This window comes from Dermacentor albipictus, chromosome 8, assembly GCF_038994185.2.
Source record: "Dermacentor albipictus isolate Rhodes 1998 colony chromosome 8, USDA_Dalb.pri_finalv2, whole genome shotgun sequence".
Taxonomy (NCBI): domain Eukaryota; kingdom Metazoa; phylum Arthropoda; class Arachnida; order Ixodida; family Ixodidae; genus Dermacentor; species Dermacentor albipictus.
The window spans coordinates 102,045,508-102,069,483 of record NC_091828.1 but is presented as its reverse complement, the minus strand read 5'-3'; the positions used below and the strand labels follow the sequence as shown (position 1 = coordinate 102,069,483).

The window sequence follows — 23,976 nt, the reverse complement described above, 5'->3', positions numbered from 1 at the left end:
GAACTTAAAGCCCATGCTTTTGCTGGTTGAATGCGGCGGAAGCGATCTCGGGAGCCGGATACACGTCACAGACGTCGGCTTTTGGTTCCGCCGTGGGAGACGCCCACTCTATGAAAGCCCAAAGCTCTCGTGGCCTGCGCAGGACCTAGAATAAAGTTGATTTCCTTTCTTCCTTGGACACCACTCGTTGTAAGATGTCATTACCAGAGTTGTTGCGTAAGCTCGAAATTCTCCACGGCATTCCTGGTGCACCGAGGCTGAGGCCTCGCGTTCTGAGTGAACTGAGCGATCTGAGGAAAGGGCTCGTACGCGGAAAAAAAAAAAAACTGACGAAGTTGAAGTTGTGATGGCGTACTGCTTTCGTATCTTGTACGTGTCTTGCTTTAGACTAATACAGAATTCTTAAAGATTGCTTGCGACTGACAGCACAACAGTATTCTTCGGACTAGCTTTCTCGAAGAGGCAGACATTGCTTGGACAATAAATTGAGATGCATAATTGACAAATTATCAAAAATTAACAAATTCAGTTTTTTAACCGACTATTTTATGGTACATATTGCAATGAAGAAATTGAAGCCAGGGAGTTTGAAAGGCATGCCAACGTCGAAAGAATCTCGAGTATGGCACCCATTTCCAGATACGCGTTGTCAAAATTGCAGTAAAGATACACTGTTGTTCCGCTTACTTTTGGAACTGGAGCGCCATTCTAGTTCTCCGCACGCTTTGGGAACGAATATCTCGGAGTGGTGTCATTCTGAGAACTTCATCCGAGCGGATACTCGCTTTTTAAGCTCGCCGGTTAAATTCGTACGTTGTAATATGTATACCGCAATGTAACTAGCTAAATATGTAATTCGTGAAATTGTTTTAATTAGTCGAATACACATTTCAATTTCTTCAGAAAGTAGATGTCCCGACTCTTCTAGTAATCCGGCTCAAGGACTAGAATTGCGCTATCTGCCACAGCTATAGGCACATATATAGGCGTGTACAGTCTAAAAATAAAGCGCCCGGTATCTGATAGATTACGCCCGCAACTTTTTCAGTTTCAATTCAATTCAATTCTTTATTCAACATCGTCATGAGGATGTTGGGTGCATCGACAAAAAGCCAGAAGAAAGGCTTGACAGAGGTCGACGCACCCTACAATGACTTGGCAACAGTATCGCAGTGTATCATACAGCATGTGTAAAGCATTCGCAATAACAACATTGACACAAATGAAACGGTATTTGAACATTAGAGGCAAAAACAAAAGCAAGCACAAAGCACTATGACATAAGTGTCAGCAGTACATAAATTAACATCAATTCACAGCGCGTTATTTAACGTCTGTGGAAGAATATATCTAAGCATTTGGCGACCATAATTCGTTCGCGTTTTAGGCACAAACCACGTGAAGCCAGTGCGGGTAGCACACTTCAGTTGCATGTTATCAGCAACATATCTGCTCTTCGACGGTCGACGGACGAACGAGTGATAATCTTGCCGCATTTACACCTCCTCTGGGCCTCTTTGCCTCTCTCATTATATATTTAGTGCGACGAACAAGAGCAATATAAATGTAGTACGATAACTCTGAAAGCGTAACATAATTAAGACGCTAAGCAGAGGGAAACGCTAAGCCTCGTTCAAAGGCCACCGCTAGCTTATCTCTCAACCGACGGGCACCGAAGATGCGGCGGGGTGAGGATTTGAGCGCCCGCTTAGATATTTACACGTTAGGATTACGTCACTCGGTCTTTATCCGCCGTAAGACCCGGCGCAACTGAGTACAGACGGTTCGCACACGATCAGACTCTCCAGCACGGGAAAGCAGACGACCGGAAGGCTTTGAGGAGACGTCTGCGTGTGCGAACGGGGAGGCACCAATCGGATGCGAGAAGTCGGATCACGTGTGCGCGCGCTGCCTAAACCGCGTGTAAACTATGCACGAGCCGCCGCGCGAACCTCATCTTTAAGTTAACGAGTCCTCGGCGGTGTCGCTTTAGTGACTTCTGCGTCGACCGCCGCAGACGCCACACGCCGTCTGCTCGGAGGCATCGAGGCCAGCCCACGAAGGTGGTGTGCGCTTACCACCGTACAGTGATTTGAAACGTGAGCAGACGACAGCGCGATCTTCCTTCTAATGTTTTTAGACAGGTCGCAACGGAGTGCTGCGGAAGTAAGAGCAAAGCACGTACATGGGCAAACGCCATAGTGACCGGATTCCGATATGTGTGTGTCTATTGGCGCGGCCATCTGCTGACGCCATGTGAGACGAATGTCGTGGTGGTTATGTGCGTATTGTGAACATAGAGCTTCCGAGTGATTCTCTCATTCTTGGGAGGCCGTAATGATCGAACTTACGACTCGCGCGCTGACTTCACTTGACACTGATCTCACGTGGAGGTCACTGGCGAGAGTTGTGAAGTAGTTTCTTCATTGGAAACGCTCTCTAAGTGACGGTTTATGGACAGCGAGCAGAAAGGTTTACCTAGCCTCTACATTGTTTTATGGGTTTGTGCTCGTTCTGCGAAACTGCTATATATTTAAGAAATTTCTGACGAGTCTCTGACCGTAATGCCTATGTTCTTCGCTTGACGCAGGTCGCCAAAACATCGCGTCCATTGGTGACCGAAGACAAAACCAGAGTGGCTCGTTGAGAAGACATCAAGATGACAAACACCGTGTTGGCAACGCGGGTAAGTGAACAGTATTGCCTTTCGGGATCCTTGATTCTTTGTTTCTTGGGGTCAGAAACGTCGTGCTAGTCGTATCGGTCACCATCGTTAAAGCTTTCTCTATGGTTAAAGCACCAGGCTCCATAGCAAATTTTCAAGTAAAACTCTTGCTTGGGCTAGTTGGTTCATGCTTGAAGTAGGTAAAGGCAAGGCGCAGAAGACCAGGACTTAGGAAGAAGAACACAAACGACAAGACTTGTCGTTTGTGTTCTTCTTCCTAAGTCCTGGTCTTCTGCGCTTTGCCTTTACCTATAGCAAATTTTTGTTATATGCTGGAATTTGCTATTTGTCATTCAGGGAGCGTTCTGCCGGAAATTTTTTTTCAAATCAGCTCATTGATAGCCGAGGTAGAGATATTTCAGTGCCGTGAACCCACGATTTCAGGAGGCGAGCTCCACAGCCAAGCGAGACACTCTCTACACTTGCCCCGTCAAGCCTTCGTAATCGAAATTCCTTCCCTACGTTGTTCCATACCGGACCTATGTAACGAAGTTGTACTAGCAGCGAAAAACTTCGTTAAATCGCAAATTTCGTTAATTCGAGGTTTGAAGAGGTTCCGCATTAAAAACAACTTCACGAATTCCATGGGCATCCCGGATGAATAATACCTTCTTAGTAAGCATCTATAAACAAATCGCAAGAAGGTCGGGCTATAATAGCGCGGTTGTGAGCGCCAGCGCGTGCAGTGCAGATCGCACCGAGAGGAATGCATCGACGTGGCTCGCAGCCTCCGAGATATGCGTGTGTTGGGTCGCGTGCATAGAGTTTCTCACTACATTACCTAGAGGGAAATCTGGCGCTGCTGCGCTGTGGTATGCGTGGGAATGCCGGTATATTGTGGATTCGGATTGGCATCGTTCTCGTAGAGACAGGACACCTTCAAGACGCGCTTGGCAAGTACCGTTCCGTCTGTCACAATGATTCATTTTCTACTAGAACAGCACGTGAAAAGCTGTTTTAGCTTTATTATTAAGCGAAAACATATTTTGTTTAACTATGAGAACTTGTTATTGTGTGTACGACTACATGTTACGTAAAAAGTATCAGCGGGCCGCTAAAGTTGGAGGACAGACGACAAGGTCCGCGCTCGCTTTGAAACAGTTGGTCGTCTGTTCTTGCTTTTCTTCGCTTGGTCATGCATCGTGGGTGAGTAAAGAAGTAATATGCGTGAATGGAAACATTTTATGAAGATATTACTTTGAGAACGCGTTATTTGCCTAGCTATATCCACGTTTTAGACGAATCCTCTTACAACACCAGCCAACACGAGCCTCGCAGACACATATACCGTCATTCCCATGACGGCACGGTGCCCCCATAAGAAACTCCCATAGACGGTGGCGCCAGATTTCCCTCTATGGTCGCGTGGGGCCGTACATCTTGGACGCCATAGATGAACGCGCTTAAAGACGAGGCTTTAGCTCGGGCCCAACTCCGATGCGGCCTATTTAAGTACATGTAAAACGCAAAAACGTTTTTCTGAGATAACCCCTGGAACGATTTTAATTAAGCTTGTTGCATTTCAGAGAGAAACCTAAATTCTAGTGGCTGCTGGAAGCGTAATTTCGATTTGGGACCTGAATTTTGTTAAAAGAATATTCAAATAATCGGAGTTTCGAAAAAAGAAATGGAAGCACGAAGTTTACAAACTAATATCTCTGCATCAAGAATAGATATCGCTGTTCTGTAAGCGGCATCCATTAGACCATTCAAAGCGGAGAAATTTGTTGTGCCAATTTATATATTACGTGAGCTTTTTAAATTATGTGTAAGGGTTCTGCAAAAAGTGTATTTACACATTACCGAGTTTTTTTAGACTCATATGTATGTATATACTTTTGTCTTCTTTAGATGGACTACGAGATCCAATTCACAGAATTGTGATATCATTATTCATTGCTGAGTTACGGAGTTGTAAACATTATAGCTTCGTTTTCTGAAAATTTGTGTTTTTTTGGCAGTTATTAATAAAGATATGACGACCTAAACCGAAAGTTAGAAACCAACTGTCACTAAATTTTATGTTTTTCTTTTAAACGCAACAAACCTCGTCAAATTTGGTGCAGTGGTCGCCGAGAAAAACGAATTCTTCTTTACATGTATTCAGATAGGAGCACCCGAGCTAAAGCTCCCTCTTAACGCCTGCAGCCGGCGCCCACAAATTACCTCGGCCGACATAGTATTTTGCTAGATTTGATAGCCATACAGGCCCCAACTACATGATCGAAATGGCAGGAAACTTCGTTAAATCGAAACGGTGTCACGAAGTTACTCCGTTAAATCGCGAAAAATAAATATACGGTTTTCAATGCAACTAAGATCGGGAAATTAAGATAGTTCGTTACATCGCGAATTTCGTTAAATCGCGATTTGGTTGTATGCACTTGTGTAAGATGGATGCAGTGGAAGTAGTAAATGCAGTAAACCCTCGTTATATAGAACGAAATATTCGGGGTATGAAACAGATTTCTCCATAAGCGCAATACTTCGAAACATGCATATACGTATCTCCGAGCTGGAGCATGCGGATACCCCATTCCGCACTTTGCACTAAGCAAAGTCTGGCGCCACTCCACTTCGAAGATAATCCGCTACAAACTGCGCATGAGCTACGTTCTGGACAGCGTCGAACTTTTAATAAAGCGAGCTTTCGATATAAAGCGTACTAAATGACGGCATGATCACTTCTGAAGGCAGAAGAAGAAACGAATATTAAACAAATCCACGTACTGCCCCCATCATTCGCATATACACTGTAAAATAATCAACACCCTTAAAAGTAAATAGAGTGTAAATCTGTGTATAACTCACAGCCTTACGTCGGTGTAAGGGTGCGACCTATAGACAGATTTACGCCCTTATTCATTTTCAAGGGTGTCAGTCTATCTATAGTGTACGGCAGATGAACGATCTGGGCACTCGAGTTCTCTCTAGCAAATTTGTACGAAACTCTCACGCTGCAGCCGACGTAAGAGAGACAATGATTATTATGTCCAAACAGAACTTCCACCTGTCTGTCCTGGTCGCTACAGTCCTGCTGCTGGCGGTGGCCGCCTCCGAAGAACAGCGAGGGTCGCAGGACAAGAAAAAGTTCGACTACTGCATCATCGGGGCCGGGCCGGCTGGCCTGCAGATGGCCTACTACCTGAAGAAGGCCGGCAGGGACTACAGGGTCTTCGAGAAGAGCAACATGACAGGTACATATATAGACGCGAGACACGTAGGTGAGAATCAACCACAACTGCACACAACAGTCGAACTCCTTTATAACGAAGTGCTTGCGGACTCCGAAATCATTCGTTATAGAGGTCGCTTCGCTGTAAAGGCCGCGCACCTCGCAGCTCACTATTGAACCGGGACTGAACTATTCCTTCGCTATACAGGTCATTTCGTTGTAGAGGCGTTCGTTGTATAGAGGCATTCGTTGTAGAGAAGCGCTCGACTCTACGTCGTCCATAACGCTTCTTTCCCGGACTCTGTTCTGCATTGCTCTCGGAGGGCCACCCGGTGAGCGTGCGATGCAAATGAATGTTTCATCTTTGTGTTGTTCTTCGCGCTTTATTTTCTGTTCTGTCCCCTCCTCCTTGATCTAACTCCTGTTCATCATTCACTAACCTTTTTCTATATACATGTCTGTACGTACGCGGCAAGCTTCCTGCAGAACACGCGATGGGTAGTGTCACTTTTACAGCGATATCTGTTATGGTCTCACTCGATCCCCCGATCGTTTTTATGTCCGCCGGTGTCGTCGCTTGGAATACTCAAATGCTCTGCGAGAAAGTAAAAAAAAGGGAATTATTTTCCCTGTATTCTAGGGAATCGAACTTACGACCAACAGATTGGCAGTCCACGACTCTACCTCACAGCTACTCTTTTATTTTATTATTATCATTAGACTGGAAACAAAACTGAGAATATATTACAGAGCGAGCATCGCCACACACTCAAAACTCGGGCAGCCAACACAGCCATGCGTTAAACAAGTGCATCCAGTTGGGCTGATGTTCCTGCGCAGCACACGCACTTGTCAAGCTGCACTTCCATGATAAAAGGATCTTGTAGGTCGCGGATTGTCGGCTTGGCGATCACAAAATCTCCCGAGCATGTGTGGACCCAGTATTATGAACATATGGGGAGAACCACCAGTATTCCTTTTTTTTCTTGCGTGATATTTGTTGCACACAGTTAACATATTGCATATGCAAGCATTACATATAGGCAAAAGGCCACAGTACACCTCAGTTTAAATTTTAAAGAATGACAACCATTCCACTCTGTGAAGATGGAATGGCAGCGAAAGCACTTTGCTTTTCGTTTGAGAGTTTTGACCGTCCGTCGGCACATCATATTTCGCCAGCTATCACTTCAACGCTCCGCGTTGCGGACCTGTAATTGTATTTTTTTTTCTTCGTGTAGGTTACTTCTTCGGCACGTACCCGAAGCACCGTAAGCTCATCAGCATCAACAAGCTCCACACAGGCCAGCAGAACCCGGAATACAACCTCAGGCACGACTGGAACTCTCTGCTCAGCGACGACCCGTCGCTGCTCTTCAAGCACTTCTCGAGGGACTACTTTCCGCACGTGAGCAATTTGCGAACAATTTGATTTCATATATCCGGGTATAATAAACCTCTGCTGGAAGGGGAAATTCGGATACCTGTGCGTGTGTTTCCGCGTCCTTGTGTGAGCTGTGTGCGCGTGTCTATCGTTGTTGCTTATGTTTTTCTTTTGCAGCCGAAGTAGTTGTGAAACGTTTTCCTATAGGTCGAAACGAAGCCGGCAAATGATGTAACAGAAAACCCCAGCCGCACAAAGAAAAAAAAATTCGCATATTTGCCCGAAGATGCGAAGCATCGATTGCGATAACAAATTAGTGGACAGCTAGCTATACGAAGTAAGAATAGTAGCTTTATATGTCATACAAACTTGCAAACATAGGTGTACTAACTAAATTAACGATCATTGTGTCACCCGCATACAAGCAAACATGAACACATCTCACTCGATGACCGCGGAAACTCGCTGTCAAAAACGCTGGAGTGAGGAAGCGCGGCAGCTGCAGCGAGCGAATCGACCTTCGTGCTGCGTCTCGCATCAACGCGAACGAAGCCGCGAAAACACAGCGCGCGGCGGCCCGGGCCGCCCGGAGTAGAACGCGCACCCCTCCCTACCCTCCCCCTCATATCGCTGCGCGCGACGGAAGACGGCGCGCTTCCTCCCCGCATTCCTCGCTTGGGCGCACGGGATTGAGCCGCGATCACCAGCTCACCATTGCACGCTTTCACTCGCACATACAGCACACTACGCGCGGCGACCACTTTATGAACTTTACACGGAACCCAACGGCGACGCCGACGTCTAATAAATTAATTTTTTTTAATTATAGGGTTTTACGTGCCAAAACCACTTTCTGATTATGAGGCACGCCGTAGTGGAGGACTCCGGAAATTTTGACCACCTGGGGTTCTTTAACGTGCACCTAAATCTAAGTACACGGGTGTTTTCGCATTTCGCCCCCATCGAAATGCGGCCGCCGTGGCCGGGATTCGATCCCGCGACCTCGTGCTCAGCAGCCTAACACCATAGCCTACGCCGACGTCTACAGCGGCGGCAGAAATGCGCCTGGAAAGTCCATACGATTGATATCGCAATAATAAAATTGAAATCACGCAAAACGCAGGTTATGTGTTGAAGGAAATACTGCTCCAGCAAGGTGAAAATACGCAAGCTACGTGTATTCGTTAGTCCAGCAAACCACCTTGCTTAATGCGGGTTATATATGCTCGTAAACTTCGCACTCGGAACAGTAAGGTTGTTCGGCGCTGCGAGCTCCTCGCAACACTGGTGTCCTCAAGTCGAACCGTTAGCTTCAGTGTAGGTTTGCTCCAAGGCTGACGACGCTTCTCTTGTCTGACCGCTTCCACCGCTTCCCGTCTTCCTCTGAACCCTTCAGTTCAGTTCAGTTCAGTTTATTACCTTAAAGGTCCCCCGTAGGGGCATTACATAAGGGGTGGGTTTTTGTAAGATAGCAAAACATCGTCATAAATAATTATTTAACAAAATGGTCGGTTACAAGTTCTGTGAACGAAGATGGACAAGTCGTATTAGCGATGTGGGCGGGAAGGCCATTCCAGTCTGTGGCGGTACGGAAGAAAAGGGAGGCTGCGAAGGTGGTTGTCCGTGCACGTGGGCGCAAGTTCGTCTTAGTTTGGCTCCCTTCAAAAGGCCGCACGTCAATTCCCTCTCGCTCCATCTCACCGCTCAGGCGGACGCCATGGTCAAGTACCTCGACGAGTACCGGCGCAAGCTGGGCCTCGACGTCCAGTTCGACAGCGAGGCGCGCAAGATTCGCCGGCTTCCCAGGGAGACGCCGACGGGCCACCGGTTCCAGTTCGAGGACCAGCGCGGGGACACGTACTCGTGCAAGTACATGCTCATGGCCAACGGCATGTCCAAGCCGAACGAGCCGTACTTCGAGGGCCACGAGATGACCGTGGGCTACGAGGAAGTGTCCACGGACGTGGCCGACTTCGAGGCCAAGACGGTGCTCATCCTGGGCCGCGGCAACTCGGCCTTCGAGACGGCGAACCACGTGGCCGGCGTGGCGAACTACGTCCACCTGCTGGCCAGCTCACCCCCGCGCTTCGCCTGGAGCACGCACTATGTGGGAGACCTTAGGTACGGTCGACGCCGGCCTCGTGCAGAGAGGGTGTATACGCACATAGATAGAACCACGTCTATGGGATTGCACACACAAGGACAGTGCGTTGTCGAGCAATGTACGCCACAGAGGAGCACACAAAATGGGTGAAAGTGGGACCTGTTATAGCTGGCACCTATTTAGCACCAAAAGAGATTAGATTTATTTTTATTTATTTTCACAATACTGCGACATCTGTCCAAGCAGGAGGGGGCTACGTGAGCAGATACAAAAATAAGCAAACATACAATATATACAAGGGTTACAGTCAACAAGATTCACCAAGTGGGTGGCTGTAACCAGTGGGAATTTCCAGGTAGGGCATTCCAATCATTGATTGTTTTCGGAAAGAATGAGTTTTTGAAAAGGTTTGTTCGTGCAAAGATCGGTTTTAAATACTGGCTGTGTTTGTGGCGGGAAATTCGAGATGTGTCCTTAATAATATAGTCACGCGGTTGTATTCCTAGTTTCCCGTAATAAAGCTGGCGAAGGAAGTTTAATTCTGGCAGTTTTTCTTCGATCAGTTAGTGGTTCCAAGTTTGCGGCTTCCAGCATACTCGTTGGAGAATCACGTCGTTTGAAGCGCTTATAAATGAAGCGCGCGGCTAACCTTTGAATTCTTTCTAATTTTTCAGTACCTACCACTGTGTGAGGATCCCAAATGATACTCGAATATTCTAAGAGAGGCTTAACGTATAGATAGATAGATAGATAGATAGATAGATAGATAGATAGATAGATAGATAGATAGATAGATAGATAGATAGATAGATAGATAGATAGATAGATAGATAGATAGATAGATAGATAGATAGATAGATAGATAGATAGATAGATAGATAGATAGATAGATAGATAGATAGATAGATAGATAGATAGATAGAAATGGAAGAACGCGGGTTCGACTCCACACGATATAGTTTTCACATTCTTTTTCTACAACGGGCTACGCACGCACGCAGGGCCGTGAACAACGAGCTGCTGGACCACTACCAGCTCAAGTCGCTGGACGGCCTGCTCGAGGCCAACCTGAACATCCTGCGGCTGGTGCGCACGAAGTCCGGCAAGATGGCGCTGCAGCTGCGCAACGACAGCGCCTTCAACTACGCGCCGCCCGAAGACGAGTACGACGTGGTCGTGCGCTGCCTGGGCTTCGCGTACAACGACGACATGTTCTCGCCGTGAGTAGTACACTCTGCACGGGGCCGGCGACGATGACGACGATAAGAACGACGCGGAGTCGGCACCACGCGTTCGGGACAGATACGTTTCCGCGCGCAGCCTTCAGCTGTTTACGATTTGTATTTAAAGGGACACTAAAGTGAAAAAAGAGTTCTACGAAAAAGGGTTAATCCTTACGAAAAGGGTTCTACTCAAATTGAGGACGACGCAACGAGCTATGGAAAGAAGAATGATAGGTGTAACGTTAAGGGATAAGAAAAGAGCAGAGTGGGTCAGGGAACAAACGCGAGTTAATGACATCTTAGTTGAAATCAAGAAAAAGAAATGGGCATATGGGCGGGACACGTAATGAGGAGGGAAGATAACCGATGGTCATTAAGGGTTACGGAATGGATTCCAAGGGATGGGAAGCGTAGCAGGGGGCGGCAGAAAGTTAGGTGGGCGGATGAGATTAAGAAGTTTGCCGGGACAACATGGCCACAATTAGTACATGACCGGGGTAGTTGGAGAAGTATGGGAGAGGCCTTTGCCCTGCAGTGGGCGTAATCAGGCTGATGATGATGAGGATGATGAAAGTGAAAAATGATTTCTTCTGCATCAGTAAATTACCGTTCTACAACACCAAAAGCACCAATCCCACAACGACAAGACGTTTGGCACGCGCGTATACGTTGTTATGAAATGCTGTGCTGGCATTCGACGCTGAGGCGAAGTGACGTATGTTAAGGCACGATGCCCTACTTAGGACAGTAACTAATGATGTGTTTAATTTTACGGTTTTGTCAAAGTGCATGACAATGTGAACAAGATGTGCGTGCCTCTGCTGTTGTCTTTGCCAGTATGGGGGCGAAGGACTCCCTCGAGCCATCCTTGAATGGCTTTTCCCTTCGCCTCCCATCACATCTATGTGTGACAAACTAATAAGGAATCAATCAATCAATCAATAAAATCAATCCAGAACAATATATATATATTTTTGTTACGTTATAGGCGGTTCGTCAGTTAGAGAGCGTTCTGTAGGTTACACATTGTAATATACTGCTAGAGGATTCGCTTCCGCAGTGCGGTATAACCTAGGCCGTAGGGTATACGGTCGGCTTGTGAAGACTATACATATCTTTCCGAGACGGACTGTTTAAAAACTAGCTCAGAGCCGGTGCCGCAAAGCAAATGCGTCGAAAAGTATAGTTCTTCCTGGGCTGGCATGCAGACCATGCTGCGGCCGGCACTGTCTCTCTGCCTTGGCCACCTTAGCTTAGCGCGTGCTGTGAAGAGGCATGCGTTTAGTAGAAGGCAAGCACAGAGTACTTGGTGTGGCTCACTCTGTAATTATCGTCCAAGCGCACCGCAGCACACTATCAATTACCAACTCGCCAGTGATGCAGCTATATATATAGCTTACGGCGTGTTCGAGGGTGTGAAGCCAAAAAAGTCTGTCGGGTCTTACATACAGAACGACTGAGGGTTGAGCATGTTGAAGTTGGTATATAAGAGATTCACACGTTGGTTGGTTCACGCGGGACCCGAGGCTGTCCTCGAGCAGCCTCGCAATTTCGCATACTCGAAGCGGCTGAATGAAAAGACGCGACTTGTGTGTGTGTGCAGGTGCACGAAGCCCGAACGGGCCGCGGGACGGAAGGCCAAGTTCCCTCTCGCCAACCGCGACTTCGAGTCCGCCAACGTACCGGACCTGTACTTCATCGGCTCCGCGGCCCACTCGCTGGACTTCAGGGAGACCGCCGGGGGATTCGTGCACGGCTTCCGATACACGTGTACGCATCGCGCCCCGGCGACGTGTCCATGCGTCGTCGCAGTACCATAGTTACCAAAAGCAAAGCAAGAACTAAACTTTCTCTATATTGGAGCTATAGTATATCTTTTATGCGTCGCATATTGCAATCACTCAGTTCAGCCCTTGGGCGCGGCCGGGCAGCCACCACTGAGGGTATGAGCCATTGTTCATTGCTGCGCGTCTCATATGTGGGTCCATTCTCTTTTAACTTTGCTATGTTTGTTATCAAGTTGCTTCTATTCTTATGCGTTGCATATTGCAATCACTCAGTTCAGCCCTTGGGCGCGGCCGGGCAGCCACCATTGACCTTTAGCGGAGCCACGTGACGTGACGTCACGACACCCGGAGGAAAAGCTGGGCACCAACTCGCGCAATATGCAACGCATTTTTGGCTTAACCAAGCTAAGCCTGGCCATTTTCAAGACAGCCAGATAACTTCGCCGCGCACTTCTTCCATCGTGCCGTTGACTTACTTTCCGGAACCGTGAATCTCTAAAAGCCGTCGTCACGAGACAGCGGCGTTGAGCGGCGACTTCGACACATGCACAGCTAACTATATGTAGTTCTCGGCAAATGAAACGCGATGCACAGGCCGCGCATGGCGGCCGGCACTTTTTAAGGGTCGGGGGGGGGGGAGGTGAGGAGGGAGAGGCATAAGTGAGTGCCGGTTGGTCGCTAAGGGGCCGTATACGCCGTCACAGTGCATCACAGGGATTGTCGCTGTCCTGGTACACAAAAAAAGTCGCTGTTTCGCCCGAAAGGCGAACCATCGATTGAGATAACAAATCCGTAGACAGCTATGCAAAGTAAGATCGGTAGCTTTATCGGCCGCATAAACTTGCAAACATTCGCTTACTACCTAAATTAACAAGCATGGTGTAACCGCGTGCAAGCAAACAGGCGCACATCCCACTCGATGGCCGCGGACTCTCGCTGTCAAAACGCCGGCGTGAGGAAGCGCGGCAGCAGCAGCTAGCGAAGTGGCCTTCGGGCTGCGTATCGCTTCAGCGCAAACTGAGCGGCGAGAACGGAGAACGCACAAAAGTAGAGACTTTTAGCGTGTCCGCTATTCCGGCCAACCGAGGCGGTTTGGGCGTATTACCGGATGGTCGGGGGCGTAAACGTGAGCGGCCGGAGCGGTGCAGCCGCCTGGTGTTGTAGAGCTCAAGCAGACAAACACAGAGCTAAAATTGCAGTAACCTGCTTTATTCTGCTACGCTGCTGGTGCAAATTTTCGGCAGCGGTGTAATTGTGTTGACAATTACGCCGCTGTCGAGAACTTGCACCCCAGCTAAGAAGAATATAGTAATTGGCTCTACGTTTAGGTGGTTGAGCTTTGCACCACCAGCTGGCGCCACCAATCTGGCCGCTCACGTCTACGCCCTCAACCATCCGGTAATCCGCCCAAACCGCCCCGGTTTGCCGGAATAGCGGACACGCTAAAAGTCTCCATTATCAGCCGCCGTCGCACCTAGACTCAGCCCCCGACGGAGATCGCTTTCAGGATAGCACGCGCGCGGCCGCGCCATGCTCAGTTGCTCCTGGAGTACAACAACACCGCCCCCTCCCCTCCCCAAGAGGCCGTGCGCGCGACGGAAGACTTCGCGTTTCCTCCCCACTTTCCTCCTCTGCACACAGATTGAGCCGCGATCCCCGTGACGTCACGGATTTCTCACCATGACGTCATGTCTGCTAGGGCGCAGTTCGCTTTTTTAAAGGTAAAAATGGACTATGTGCACTGTACTCTAAAAAGACCAAAAGAGTGATTATAAGATACTGATGGGCTAGCTGGTGAGCCATGATATTGAAGTAGCGCACTTACATCCAGTCCAGCGCCTGTGTATGCCCTTTCTATGTGTACGTGTACGTGTCAAATGTAAGTGCGCTGTTTCAATATCGAAAGTGTGAACTTAATTTTCAAGTACGACTAACGTTTACTGAGCGACAACGGCCCAAACACGAAAAAAAAGACATTGTGATCTGACGTCACACTGGCTTGCAGGCGAGTGCGAAATTCAAGAAACTTTGATCTTCATCATCGCTTCTAATAATCATAATATTGCACTGAAATTAAAGCAAATAGAGTTTTCAAAGAGTATCAGCCTAAACAAAGTTTACTTTTTAACCTTAGTTCCCATTGCCCTTTGTGGCCCTATGGCCCTTTGTGCTAGGTGATTACAGATGTCGCCCTGCCATACAGGGATATTTGTCACTCTCATCCATGGCCCGACGGGTTTCTTCTGTCCCCCTTCTCCTGCCAATCGTCCAGCTTTCCCCTAGCTCATCTCCGCGACCTGTAGTTCCGCACGGCGCCGCGTAGAGGTGACGTCACCGCGAATCAATGTGCGCAGCGCGCGCCCTCCACCGGCTGCTGGAGTGGAAGAACCACGGCGTGCCCTGGCCCAGCGAGCGGCGACCCCTGGCGCAGCTGACGGACGCCATCTTGACGCGGGTCAACGAGGCCTCGGGCATCTACCAGATGCACCACTTCCTCGGCGACGTCGTCATCATCGACAGGTACGTACGCACGACGCGAGAAATCGATTTGAGGCAGCAAGCTTGCTGGGCTGGATGGTGGTTATTCGTATAAGGGGACATTGCCACTAGCGCGTAAGAAGGGACGCGGACAGGAACGCGAAAAAGCGTACGGCGCGTCTTCTTCATGTTCCTGGTCCGCGTCCCTTTTTACGCGCTAGTGGCAATGTCCCCTTACGCGAAAATCGACTTTAGGCAATACGAAGTGTGGAAACGGAAGCTCTGCTGCCAATATGCGAGCGTTTGCGAGATTTATTTCCTCCGTACTGCAGGGTGGGCAACCTGCGACGAATGAAGTGCTCGGACTCGGAGGTACACGAGGCCGGACGAGTATTACGAGCGTTTCCTTTCAGATTGACGTAGTGAACGACACCACCGAGCGACCGCTACATTAATGCGAAGCATTCTCGACGAGTTCAACCCATTTTTTTTGTTTTTTGCAACGGGTATATCTGTAGCCTCTTTCGTGAAACACGAAAATACTGTACAAGTGTGCTTTATGTCAACTTCCCTTGATATCTACGTGCGGACATCTTGATTTTGAATGAAGGAACCGTACATAGGAATCTCTACTGTCTGTGGGCTGAAAGAAGAGTATTCACTTTAGATTGATTTATTACGTCGAAAGAAAAAGACAACTGAAGAGCACGCATTCGACCGAGCGAGAGGGACAAGCGTGTGTCATAGCACGTCGTTTAATGCTGGGCATCTTGTACATAAAACATTCGGGGAGGGGGGGGGGGCACCTGTCACGTGGTCCCTACCGCCTCACCGCCACGCTGGCTATTCTCTTTGTTCGCGTTCCCATGGCGCCGTTTTCTTTTATTTTCTTTAGGTGGCCTTGAAACCCTTTATGAACATAGAAAATAAAAGTGGCCGATCTACTAATGAGGCCCCTGTTAACATGTGAGCCAAATATTATTGCACTGTATATGCAGCAGGAAATTTAAAATCTCGTGTCAAAAGCAGTGAACTGTCGCTTGCTCTCGCATCAGCAATGTCGTCGTCACCGAAAGCATTTGGCCCACCAACGCTACTGGCCGATTTCGTGATCGCGAGAACCTTCTCTGTAATACACAATTGCTAATAAATGAAAAATACGAATGTCTGCGATCTAAAAAGAACGAGAAAAAAAAGGTTTCACCTTTGCACTGCGCGTAGCTGCGTCAGCTGCACGTGGCCTCAGAGATGGCAGCGGTGTGCTGCCTAGCCTATTCTACTGCGGTCGCCACGGGGGGCCGCGACGAGCGCCTTCACCGCCGCGAATCTCCGAGGCTTTGCCCTCTTGGCATAGCCGCGTAGCTTCCAGCGCCCTAGCGGTGGCGAAACTAGAGATAAAGCCGGGTATCGGTGCGCTAACTGCTCTTACACTTGAATGATTTGAAAAGAAAACTCCGGCATCAGATTCGTGGGACGACGTACTTTAAAGGTAGGCTACATTCTACAGTTAGAAAAAATTGTTTCAGGGCCCCTTTGAAACCTATAAAGTTTCTCTCTCACCCTCAAAAGTTTTCGCTAGTGCAAACTCCGCTACAGTCAACTCCCGCAAACGGTTAGCCAATCCGTGCTTCTCTCCGATCGTTGCCAGGAGCAAACTGGAGTTCGAGTACCTGCAGGAGTTCCCGCTGCCGCTGCTGGCGCAGTTCGAAGAGAAGACGGGCCGCAAGGTGGAGGGAAAGGAGGTGATCGTGGTGGCGCTTCGCTACAACCCGGACTTCTCGGGACCCCGGCTGGACACCTTCCACTCGCAGCGCTCGACCGACGACGTGGAGAAGGCGCACCTGTCCAACTTCCTGCACCCGGTCATCTACTACTACAACCGCCTCGCCCAGACACCCGGTGAGCCGTGCGAGCCGTTTTGGGACACGAGGAGTGTAAGGAAACAAGAATACAGCCTTTTAGCCTATCCGCTATTCGGTAAACGGGAGCGGGTTGGGCGGATTGCCGGGTTTGCGGGGGCGTAAACGTGAGCGGCCAGAGTGGTGCAGCCGCCTGGTAGCGTAGAGTTCAACCAGACAAACGCAGGGCCAAAAGTGCAGTAACCCACTATATCCTGCTTCGCTACTAATGCAAATTTTTGGCAGCGGCGTAATTGTGAACACGTTTACGCCACTGTCGAAAATTTACACCAGCAGCTAAGCAGAATACAGTAATTGGCTTTGTGTTTGTATGGTTGAGCTTTGCGCCACCAGCTGGCGCCACCAATCTGGCCGCTCACGTTTACGCCCCCGCTAAAGCGGCAAACCGCCCGCGCTTGCCGGAATACCGGACACGCTAAATGTCTCTAATGAGTTTTAGCGTGTACGAACCTCATCTTCGGAACAGCACTAAACAACGGGACGTATGAAAAGGCAACGCATTCGACGGCGCTGTCGAATGCATACCTGACAACCTGCGTACCTTCTGTGGTAGAGAAGCTACGTAAACAGGGATAAAGTGCCTCAGAAAGGCACTGTATCCTCTGAGGCGTTTTATGAGTGTTTATGTAACTTCTATACCCCAGTGTGCTACTCTATCTGTCGGCCTCCTTCCTGATTTTCGTCCCGTGAACATTAATATTCGTTAAAATATCTAGATGACGTTATATTGCAAGGATGGGAAGGCGGCGAGAACTTAGCGTGCACCTTTATTTAACGTTTGCCCTCAGCTGGTGCGTAACTTCCGTGGCACAGATACACACTTTATTAACGATGATTTACATTTAGCCGCAGCGTGCGGAACATAAGCAGCGGCAAACTTGTAAAATCCGAAACTGACAAGCAACACACTGTTTAGAGATCGCAGCGACTTCTTCAATGTGAGCATATGAGCGTTTTCTTCTTTTTTTATTTTGCACTTCGCGGTCCTCATGGAAATGCGGACGCGTCGCGAACGGGATCGAGCCCGCCGCGACCTCGAGCTCCGAGCGGCAGGATTCCACGTCCACGAGGGTTGCACACGGCAGGTTGCATTCTTATAGGCCGGCGTCGCCATGATGTCCACTGATTCTGGATACTTTATATATATATATACGATGTCCACGCCTTCGCGACGCTAATGCCATTCATTCTCCTTTGAGAATTGCGTATAACATCGCACTGAACATATTACACCTTTATGGGTGAATAAAGGGTGTTTCATTGTGCCGTGGCTAGCACGTACCCTGAAGTTTAAGGGCTAAGATTGAATCGTTGCTGGGGACTTGCCGAAAGTGTCTTGTTTGCCGACTCTTTTTGTGGCAAGTAATTATGATCAAAGCTGCGAGAGGTGACACGAAAAGTGCAGGAAGTAAATTTTCCAAGCTATCATCGTCAAATTCTCGTTTGTCAGATATATCTGCGAGCCCAAGGTTGTCACAGTTATTCGTTTTCAACAACGCCTTGTTCTCATCGCACGTCTTTGGTTAGACCTGGCCGTTGAGCCATAAGATAGTTTACACTGCCCTAACGGTAGGTGCGTTACCCGCGGAACAAGCCAACACCACTAAGGGCGTGAAACTCCTCTAGAGTGTGGTCTACCCGTGGAGCTTAAGTGTAAGGAGTTTTTTACGGTGTCCGCTCTAAGTGGTGCCCTTTGCAGCGGGTGAACGTGTAGAAGAGCTCGAGAACCGCCACGGCAACCCCAGCGTTCCGGTACCCGACAGGATTCACCACGTGCTCGAAGACTTCCTGACGCGATGGACGTCGCCGCACCTGCACGTCGAGCCGCTGCGAAGGTATTCAAGCTTATATACGCGGTTGACGCCCATACGCTGTAGAATAATTTACACCCTCAAAAGTGAGAAAGGGTGTAAATGTGTCTATAACTCACACCCTTAGGGTGTCCTTTACACCCTCAAGTGAGAAAGGGTGTAAATGTGTCTATAACTCACACCCTTAGGGTGTCATTTACACCCTCAAAAGTTAGAAAGGGTGTAAATGTGTCTATAACTCCCACCCATAGGGTGTCAGCTATATAAATCATACCCTAGGGGTGTGAGTTATAGACACATTTACACCCTTTTTCACTTTTAAGGGTGTAAATTATCTTACAGTGAACGCGCGCGCGGTGACAATCAATTGAATTCGGCGCAAGCTCCGCCCACGAAGCCGAATTAGTCTCTACGCGCCCGCATTCCGAAACGTGCGGTTCCGGAAGTATGCGCCAATTATCGAAAGAAATTCGGCTCTCCCGTGACGTCACGCAAACGAGCCATTGGCTGGTGCATCCGCGTGAAATTATTGGAAATTCCGTGGAAACTGAAAAGAAAAAGAGCTTAAAATTTATTTTTTTTCCTTCCTGAATGAGTGCAAGTAGAGTTCCCCGAGGAATACACTTTACCATGTCTAAACTGATATAGTGTTATCGAATGAACCACGAGCAGTGTAGGTGACATGAAATTTTCCCGCTTCTCATTTCCGGCCGTAAGTCAAGATCCCAGGCCTCCAGACCCTATAAGTGCCGGCAAAATTTCAGCGCGCCCGAAATATCAGACTATAATAGATTTTCTGCGAGCCACTTTCGATTTCGTTTCCCGGGAAATGTATATGGGGCCCAAGGCACCGAGAATCACTTGCTCCCTCATAATTTTCTTTTGTTATTGTGAAAACTCCGGTTCAGTTTACTATAATATAGAGAAGGTTAACCAGCACAAGTGACTGCTCCCGTACAGTGAGAGGGGACACTTCCACATTGCAGTATAGAGCGGCAAGTTGGGCTACACTAAAGTTTACACCCTTTGGGGTGTATATCTGCCACACAACGATAATCGTCATCTGCCTTGCTTGCGTTTCCTTTCTTGAAAACGCCGCGCCCGCTACTTTCCTGTCGGCAATGCTATGTCATGCTGATAACGCGCATGCCGTTCGTTACTGGGAAGTGCCGGGCTCGCAGTGTTAAAGAAAGCAAATGCGGACAAGACAGATGACGTTTATTATTGTGCGGCAAGATACGACTCAAAGGGTGTAAACTTTTCTGAGAGTGTAGTTGGTGGAAGTGTCATCTTGTAATACGGGGGTTGCTGCGCTACAAACACACGGACGACAGAAGTATAGAAATGAACAGGACGCGCGCAGTCCAGCCCACTTCTAATTCTGTCGTCCGTGTGTTTATAGCGCAGCAGCTCTCGTATTACAAGACGTCACTTCCGCAACCTGGCAGGCGGACACGTGCATGCAGCTACCAATTGCGCGTGCTGCAATATGCTCGCGCAGGTTCCTGGAGTCGTGCCTGGGCGTAGACCTGCGACGCTACCGAAGCACAGAGTGCTTCGCCAAGCTCCTGGACGGGGCGGCGCCGGACGTGACGTCACCGCTGCCGCTCAGTTGCGTGCAGCGGCCCGAGTTCGAGGCCGGCAGCCACTTCCTGCACTCCGAGCACGGCGACACCTTTGCACGGAACTAGATTGACGAGGCTTGCCGCCGACAACAGTGGAGAGCCGATGAGAGAACATCTGTGTACATAATAACGCTCTGCCCACCGTCCCATTTCCCTAACCTCGGGCCCAGCAAGCTATAGTTTCGTATTCCCGCTCCCGTGCTTGTAAAGTTGACATCGCTGTACACGGGCCGAAAAAAAAAAGAAGTGGAATGACGGGAGGGGATGCAGGGTTAATACTGCTATTTAAATTCGCTCATTCACGCGCCCACCAGATACGTGTGATGTAAATCGGCATAGATGTATGTATTACGTGAACAAGTTGCTTCTCTGTATAAAGAATTGTTGTGATGCCGTATTTGTGTGCAATATTTCGCAGGCATCGTGACAGGTTTCGGCTTTGTCGGCTTTAGATCCGAGCTTGAGGCCAACTGCAAGGCGATTTCACTTTGGCTAAATTTGTTACAAATTAGTATACACACCATGCACGGAACCAATCTAGGCAAAGTCGCAGGGCTGGCTGGTTGTGGTAACGTTTTCTTGTTAGCAGTCTCTACAACAGCAGCTGAGCAGACGACACATGCACCCGGTGGCCTTCTGTCTCTATGACGCAAGTTTGAGCACATTGCACCTCCTAGATTCTTTCAACACTCCACGTGGGTGCCGCCTTATCTTGGAGGCCATCCGTCACTTCTGGTTACGGTTAACAGCGGCTTTTTTTTTCCAGGTTTCGGTATCAAAGACGGCTGTTTCTTGCGAGCTTCTCGTGACGCTTGCGCGCTCGCATTTCAAACGACCAATTTTACAATGTAGTCTCTCTCTTTCTGTTTCTACATCTTAGGCTTTTGATCCGATACAAAATTTCATTGCAGTTGGCTTTCCATTGAAGCTCGCGGTTTAACGTAATACCGGGACTATGAGAGAAGCTGTAGTAAAAGGTTCCTATTGACTTTGGCCGCGTGGTGTTCATTAGCGCGCACCACCCAAAACATGGCACACGACTATTTTACGTACTTCTCATGGCCACCCTCATTGGTACGTAGCTGTGCCGGCCTCGAGCCGAACCCACGAACCAGCGTTCAAGAGCTGAATGCCTTGGCCGCTGAGCTACTGCAGTGAGCAGATCAAATCTTAACAACGAAGAAGCCCCGAATACAGATACATACACTCTTCAAAACGAAGCTGTCATGTCCTATCTTACTGTCACATTCCACTATGAAATATATTTTGTTCCTTTCACTGTGAGTGGTTGTTGGAGAAGGAACCTGCAGACCCAGGAAAGCCAGTGGGGATCATGCATTAAGTTGACGGAATCCAATGAAATGCAAACACAATCCATATAAATTCATCATAATAAATAAAGCAGGAGCAATAACACTCAGGCTCCCAAGCAGAAGCTGTGGGGCTAGGATTAAACCCAGGTGTGCCGGCTGTAGCTTACTGCTGATTATGCCATTGCGTGAGTGGGCTTGGATATAGTTCACGCATAGCGTGACACGTGAAACAGTTAATCACTGACCCCGAGACAAGCACCGTACAGTCGAACGTCTTTACAATGAAACGCTTGGGGCCTCCGAAATCATTCCTTCTATAGGTTACTTCGCTCTAAAGGTCCCGCACCATGCACTTCACAATAGAACCGGGGCAGGCTTATTCCTTCGTTATACAGGGCGCTTCACTGTAGAGGCGTTCGTTGTACACCGTACTTACTTGAATTGGGAGTGTACAGACAACCGAACTAAGTTTGGCATGCATTAAAGAGCAGAGCAACACGCACAGTACACTGCAATACGAAGTCCAGTAGAACCTCGTCGATATGTTCCTGCATGTCACGTTTCCTTGGCTCTATACGCTCTGCAACACCGTCACCGTAGAATATACCGTAGAAACCGTATCGGCCGCGAGATCGAGTAGAGTCGCCGTCTGGCGGGTAGTGGGTGAACCACAGACACAGTGAGGATCGCGCAGCGTGTCGTCTGCTAGGCACTACGTGTTTAGATGTGCGTGAAGGGCGTGAAGTTTGCAAGGACAACATGGCCACAATTAGTACATGACCGGGGTAGTTGGAGAAGTATGGGAGAGGCCTTTGCCCTGCAGTGGGCGTAACCAGGCTGCTGCTGCTGCTGCTAATGATGATGATGATAAAGAACGGCGTGAATATCTTTAAAGGCCGGTTCTCCCGTGGTTTTCATAAATGTTGGTCTGCATTTTTTTTTTGACGGTGTACAAAGACATTCAGCGTTGCGCTGTCCTCTTTGTGTTGTAGTAAGATCAGTGAGTGCCCGTGTTCTTATGGTCCTACTAGCAACCTGACGGTTCTGTACCAACGTACTCTCTCTCACAGTGGCTGGCTTGCCCAGTTTAAAAAAAAAATTTAATTATGGGGTTTTACGTGCCAGAACTACTTTCTGATTATGAGGCACGCCGTAGTGGAGGACTCCGGAAATTTTGACCACCTGGGGTTCTTTAACGTGCGCCTAAATCTAAGCACACTGGTGTTTTCACATTTCGCCTCCATCGAAATGCGGCCGCCGTGGCCGGGATTCGATCCCGCGACGTCCGTGCTCAGCAGCCCAACACCATAGCCACTGAGCAACCACGGCGGGTGGCTTGCCCACTTGAGCTCATAAACTGTTTGCTTTTACCAGCGAATAACAAAGAAAAAGGAGCTGCAGATCGCGCAATAACCTGCTATTTGAAAGAATAATGGGATTTTGCGTGCCAAAACCGTGATATGACTGAGGCACGCCGTAGAGGTGGGGGGGTCTTCGGAGTAATTTGGACCACCTGGGGTTCTTTAACGTGCGCCTAAATCGAAGTACACGTGTGTTTTCGCATTTCGGCCCCATCGATATGCGGCCGCCATGGCTGGGATTCGATCCCGCGAAATTGTGCTCATAACCGCCCAACACCGTAGCCACTAAGCAAGCACGGCGGATAACTTGCTGTTTTACCTTCGTTGCACAGGAATACAGACTACCTTAAACCGGTTCAAGACTGGCTGAGAACGTGGTATTAATAACTCCCGCAACAATATTAACAGAATACAGGCGGAACCTAGGCGAAACAGGCCCTCCACCCCAACCCCCCAAAAAGAAAAGCCCTGAGAAAGTGCCGAAACAGAGAATACGTGGCTGAGTGCAAGTACCCATCTAATGACACTCTGCGCTTCTTTCAAGTAAATGAAAACGTTGTGCGCATTTAGCGCAAAGATGTGGCATTGGAGGACAGTATGAAATCATATCACTGCAGCCAGCGCGTTTCGTCAGCGGAAAATCGGGGCAGATCGTTCACAGCGGCACAATACAGCGCCGCGTACACATATACATGCACGCTGTCGATCGACATCATGATGATGATGATGACGTCGATCCGCATATCGACACTAACGCCATCTAACGCGGCTACGGTGCTGCCACCTACAGTTCGATCTCGCGGCCGACATGGCCACGCGTGTTAGCTTCCCGTGTGATACGGCTGGCTCACTGCCATTTTCTACTTCCAAAAGCCATGACAGCTCACGACCTACGCAGCAGCATATTCCGTGTCAGTGATACATGTCACTGCTGAAAACGGTAACTCAAGTCAATCTATTTCAGCAAGAAACCTGACGCAGATTGTCAAGCAGCGCAGGAGGATCACCACTGCTGCGTTCGGATTGCGAACATATCTGTCAGCTATCACGAAGTCGAAAGCCGAGAGGAAG

General features: G+C 48.8%; 2 protein-coding genes across 5 annotated transcripts in view; one reads left to right on the top strand and one right to left on the bottom strand.

The window, feature by feature from the left end:
- Positions 1-23,976, bottom strand: part of LOC135913721 (streptococcal hemagglutinin-like) — a 94,704-nt gene that overhangs the window by 20,109 nt on the left and 50,619 nt on the right. The gene's annotated exons all lie outside the window — the stretch shown is intronic.
- Positions 1,873-20,638, top strand: LOC135913722 (FAD-dependent oxidoreductase domain-containing protein 2-like). 2 transcript variants are annotated; one of them, XM_065446330.2, is made up of 11 exons: positions 1,873-2,099; positions 2,591-2,686; positions 5,727-5,922; positions 7,142-7,308; positions 8,993-9,405; positions 10,390-10,608; positions 12,215-12,381; positions 14,753-14,918; positions 16,525-16,775; positions 18,495-18,630; positions 20,108-20,638. In XM_065446330.2, the coding sequence occupies exons 2-11, from the start codon at positions 2,660-2,662 to the stop codon at positions 20,295-20,297; spliced, it is 1,932 nt and encodes a 643-aa protein (XP_065302402.1). In that variant the 5' UTR covers positions 1,873-2,099; positions 2,591-2,659; the 3' UTR covers positions 20,298-20,638. The 2 variants fall into 2 exon arrangements, with proteins under 2 accessions (XP_065302402.1, XP_070379974.1); XM_070523873.1 differs by lacking the exon at positions 1,873-2,099 and adding an exon at positions 2,235-2,281.

Excerpts from the sequence above, each read along its gene's own strand:
- LOC135913722 (XM_065446330.2), top strand. The coding sequence starts at position 2,660 with ATGACAAACACCGTGTTGGCAACGCGG. Across the intron at positions 7,309-8,992 it reads CGAGGGACTACTTTCCGCAC|GCGGACGCCATGGTCAAGTA; the intron begins GTGAGCAATTTG and ends CTCACCGCTCAG. Across the intron at positions 10,609-12,214 it reads AACGACGACATGTTCTCGCC|GTGCACGAAGCCCGAACGGG; the intron begins GTGAGTAGTACA and ends GTGTGTGTGCAG.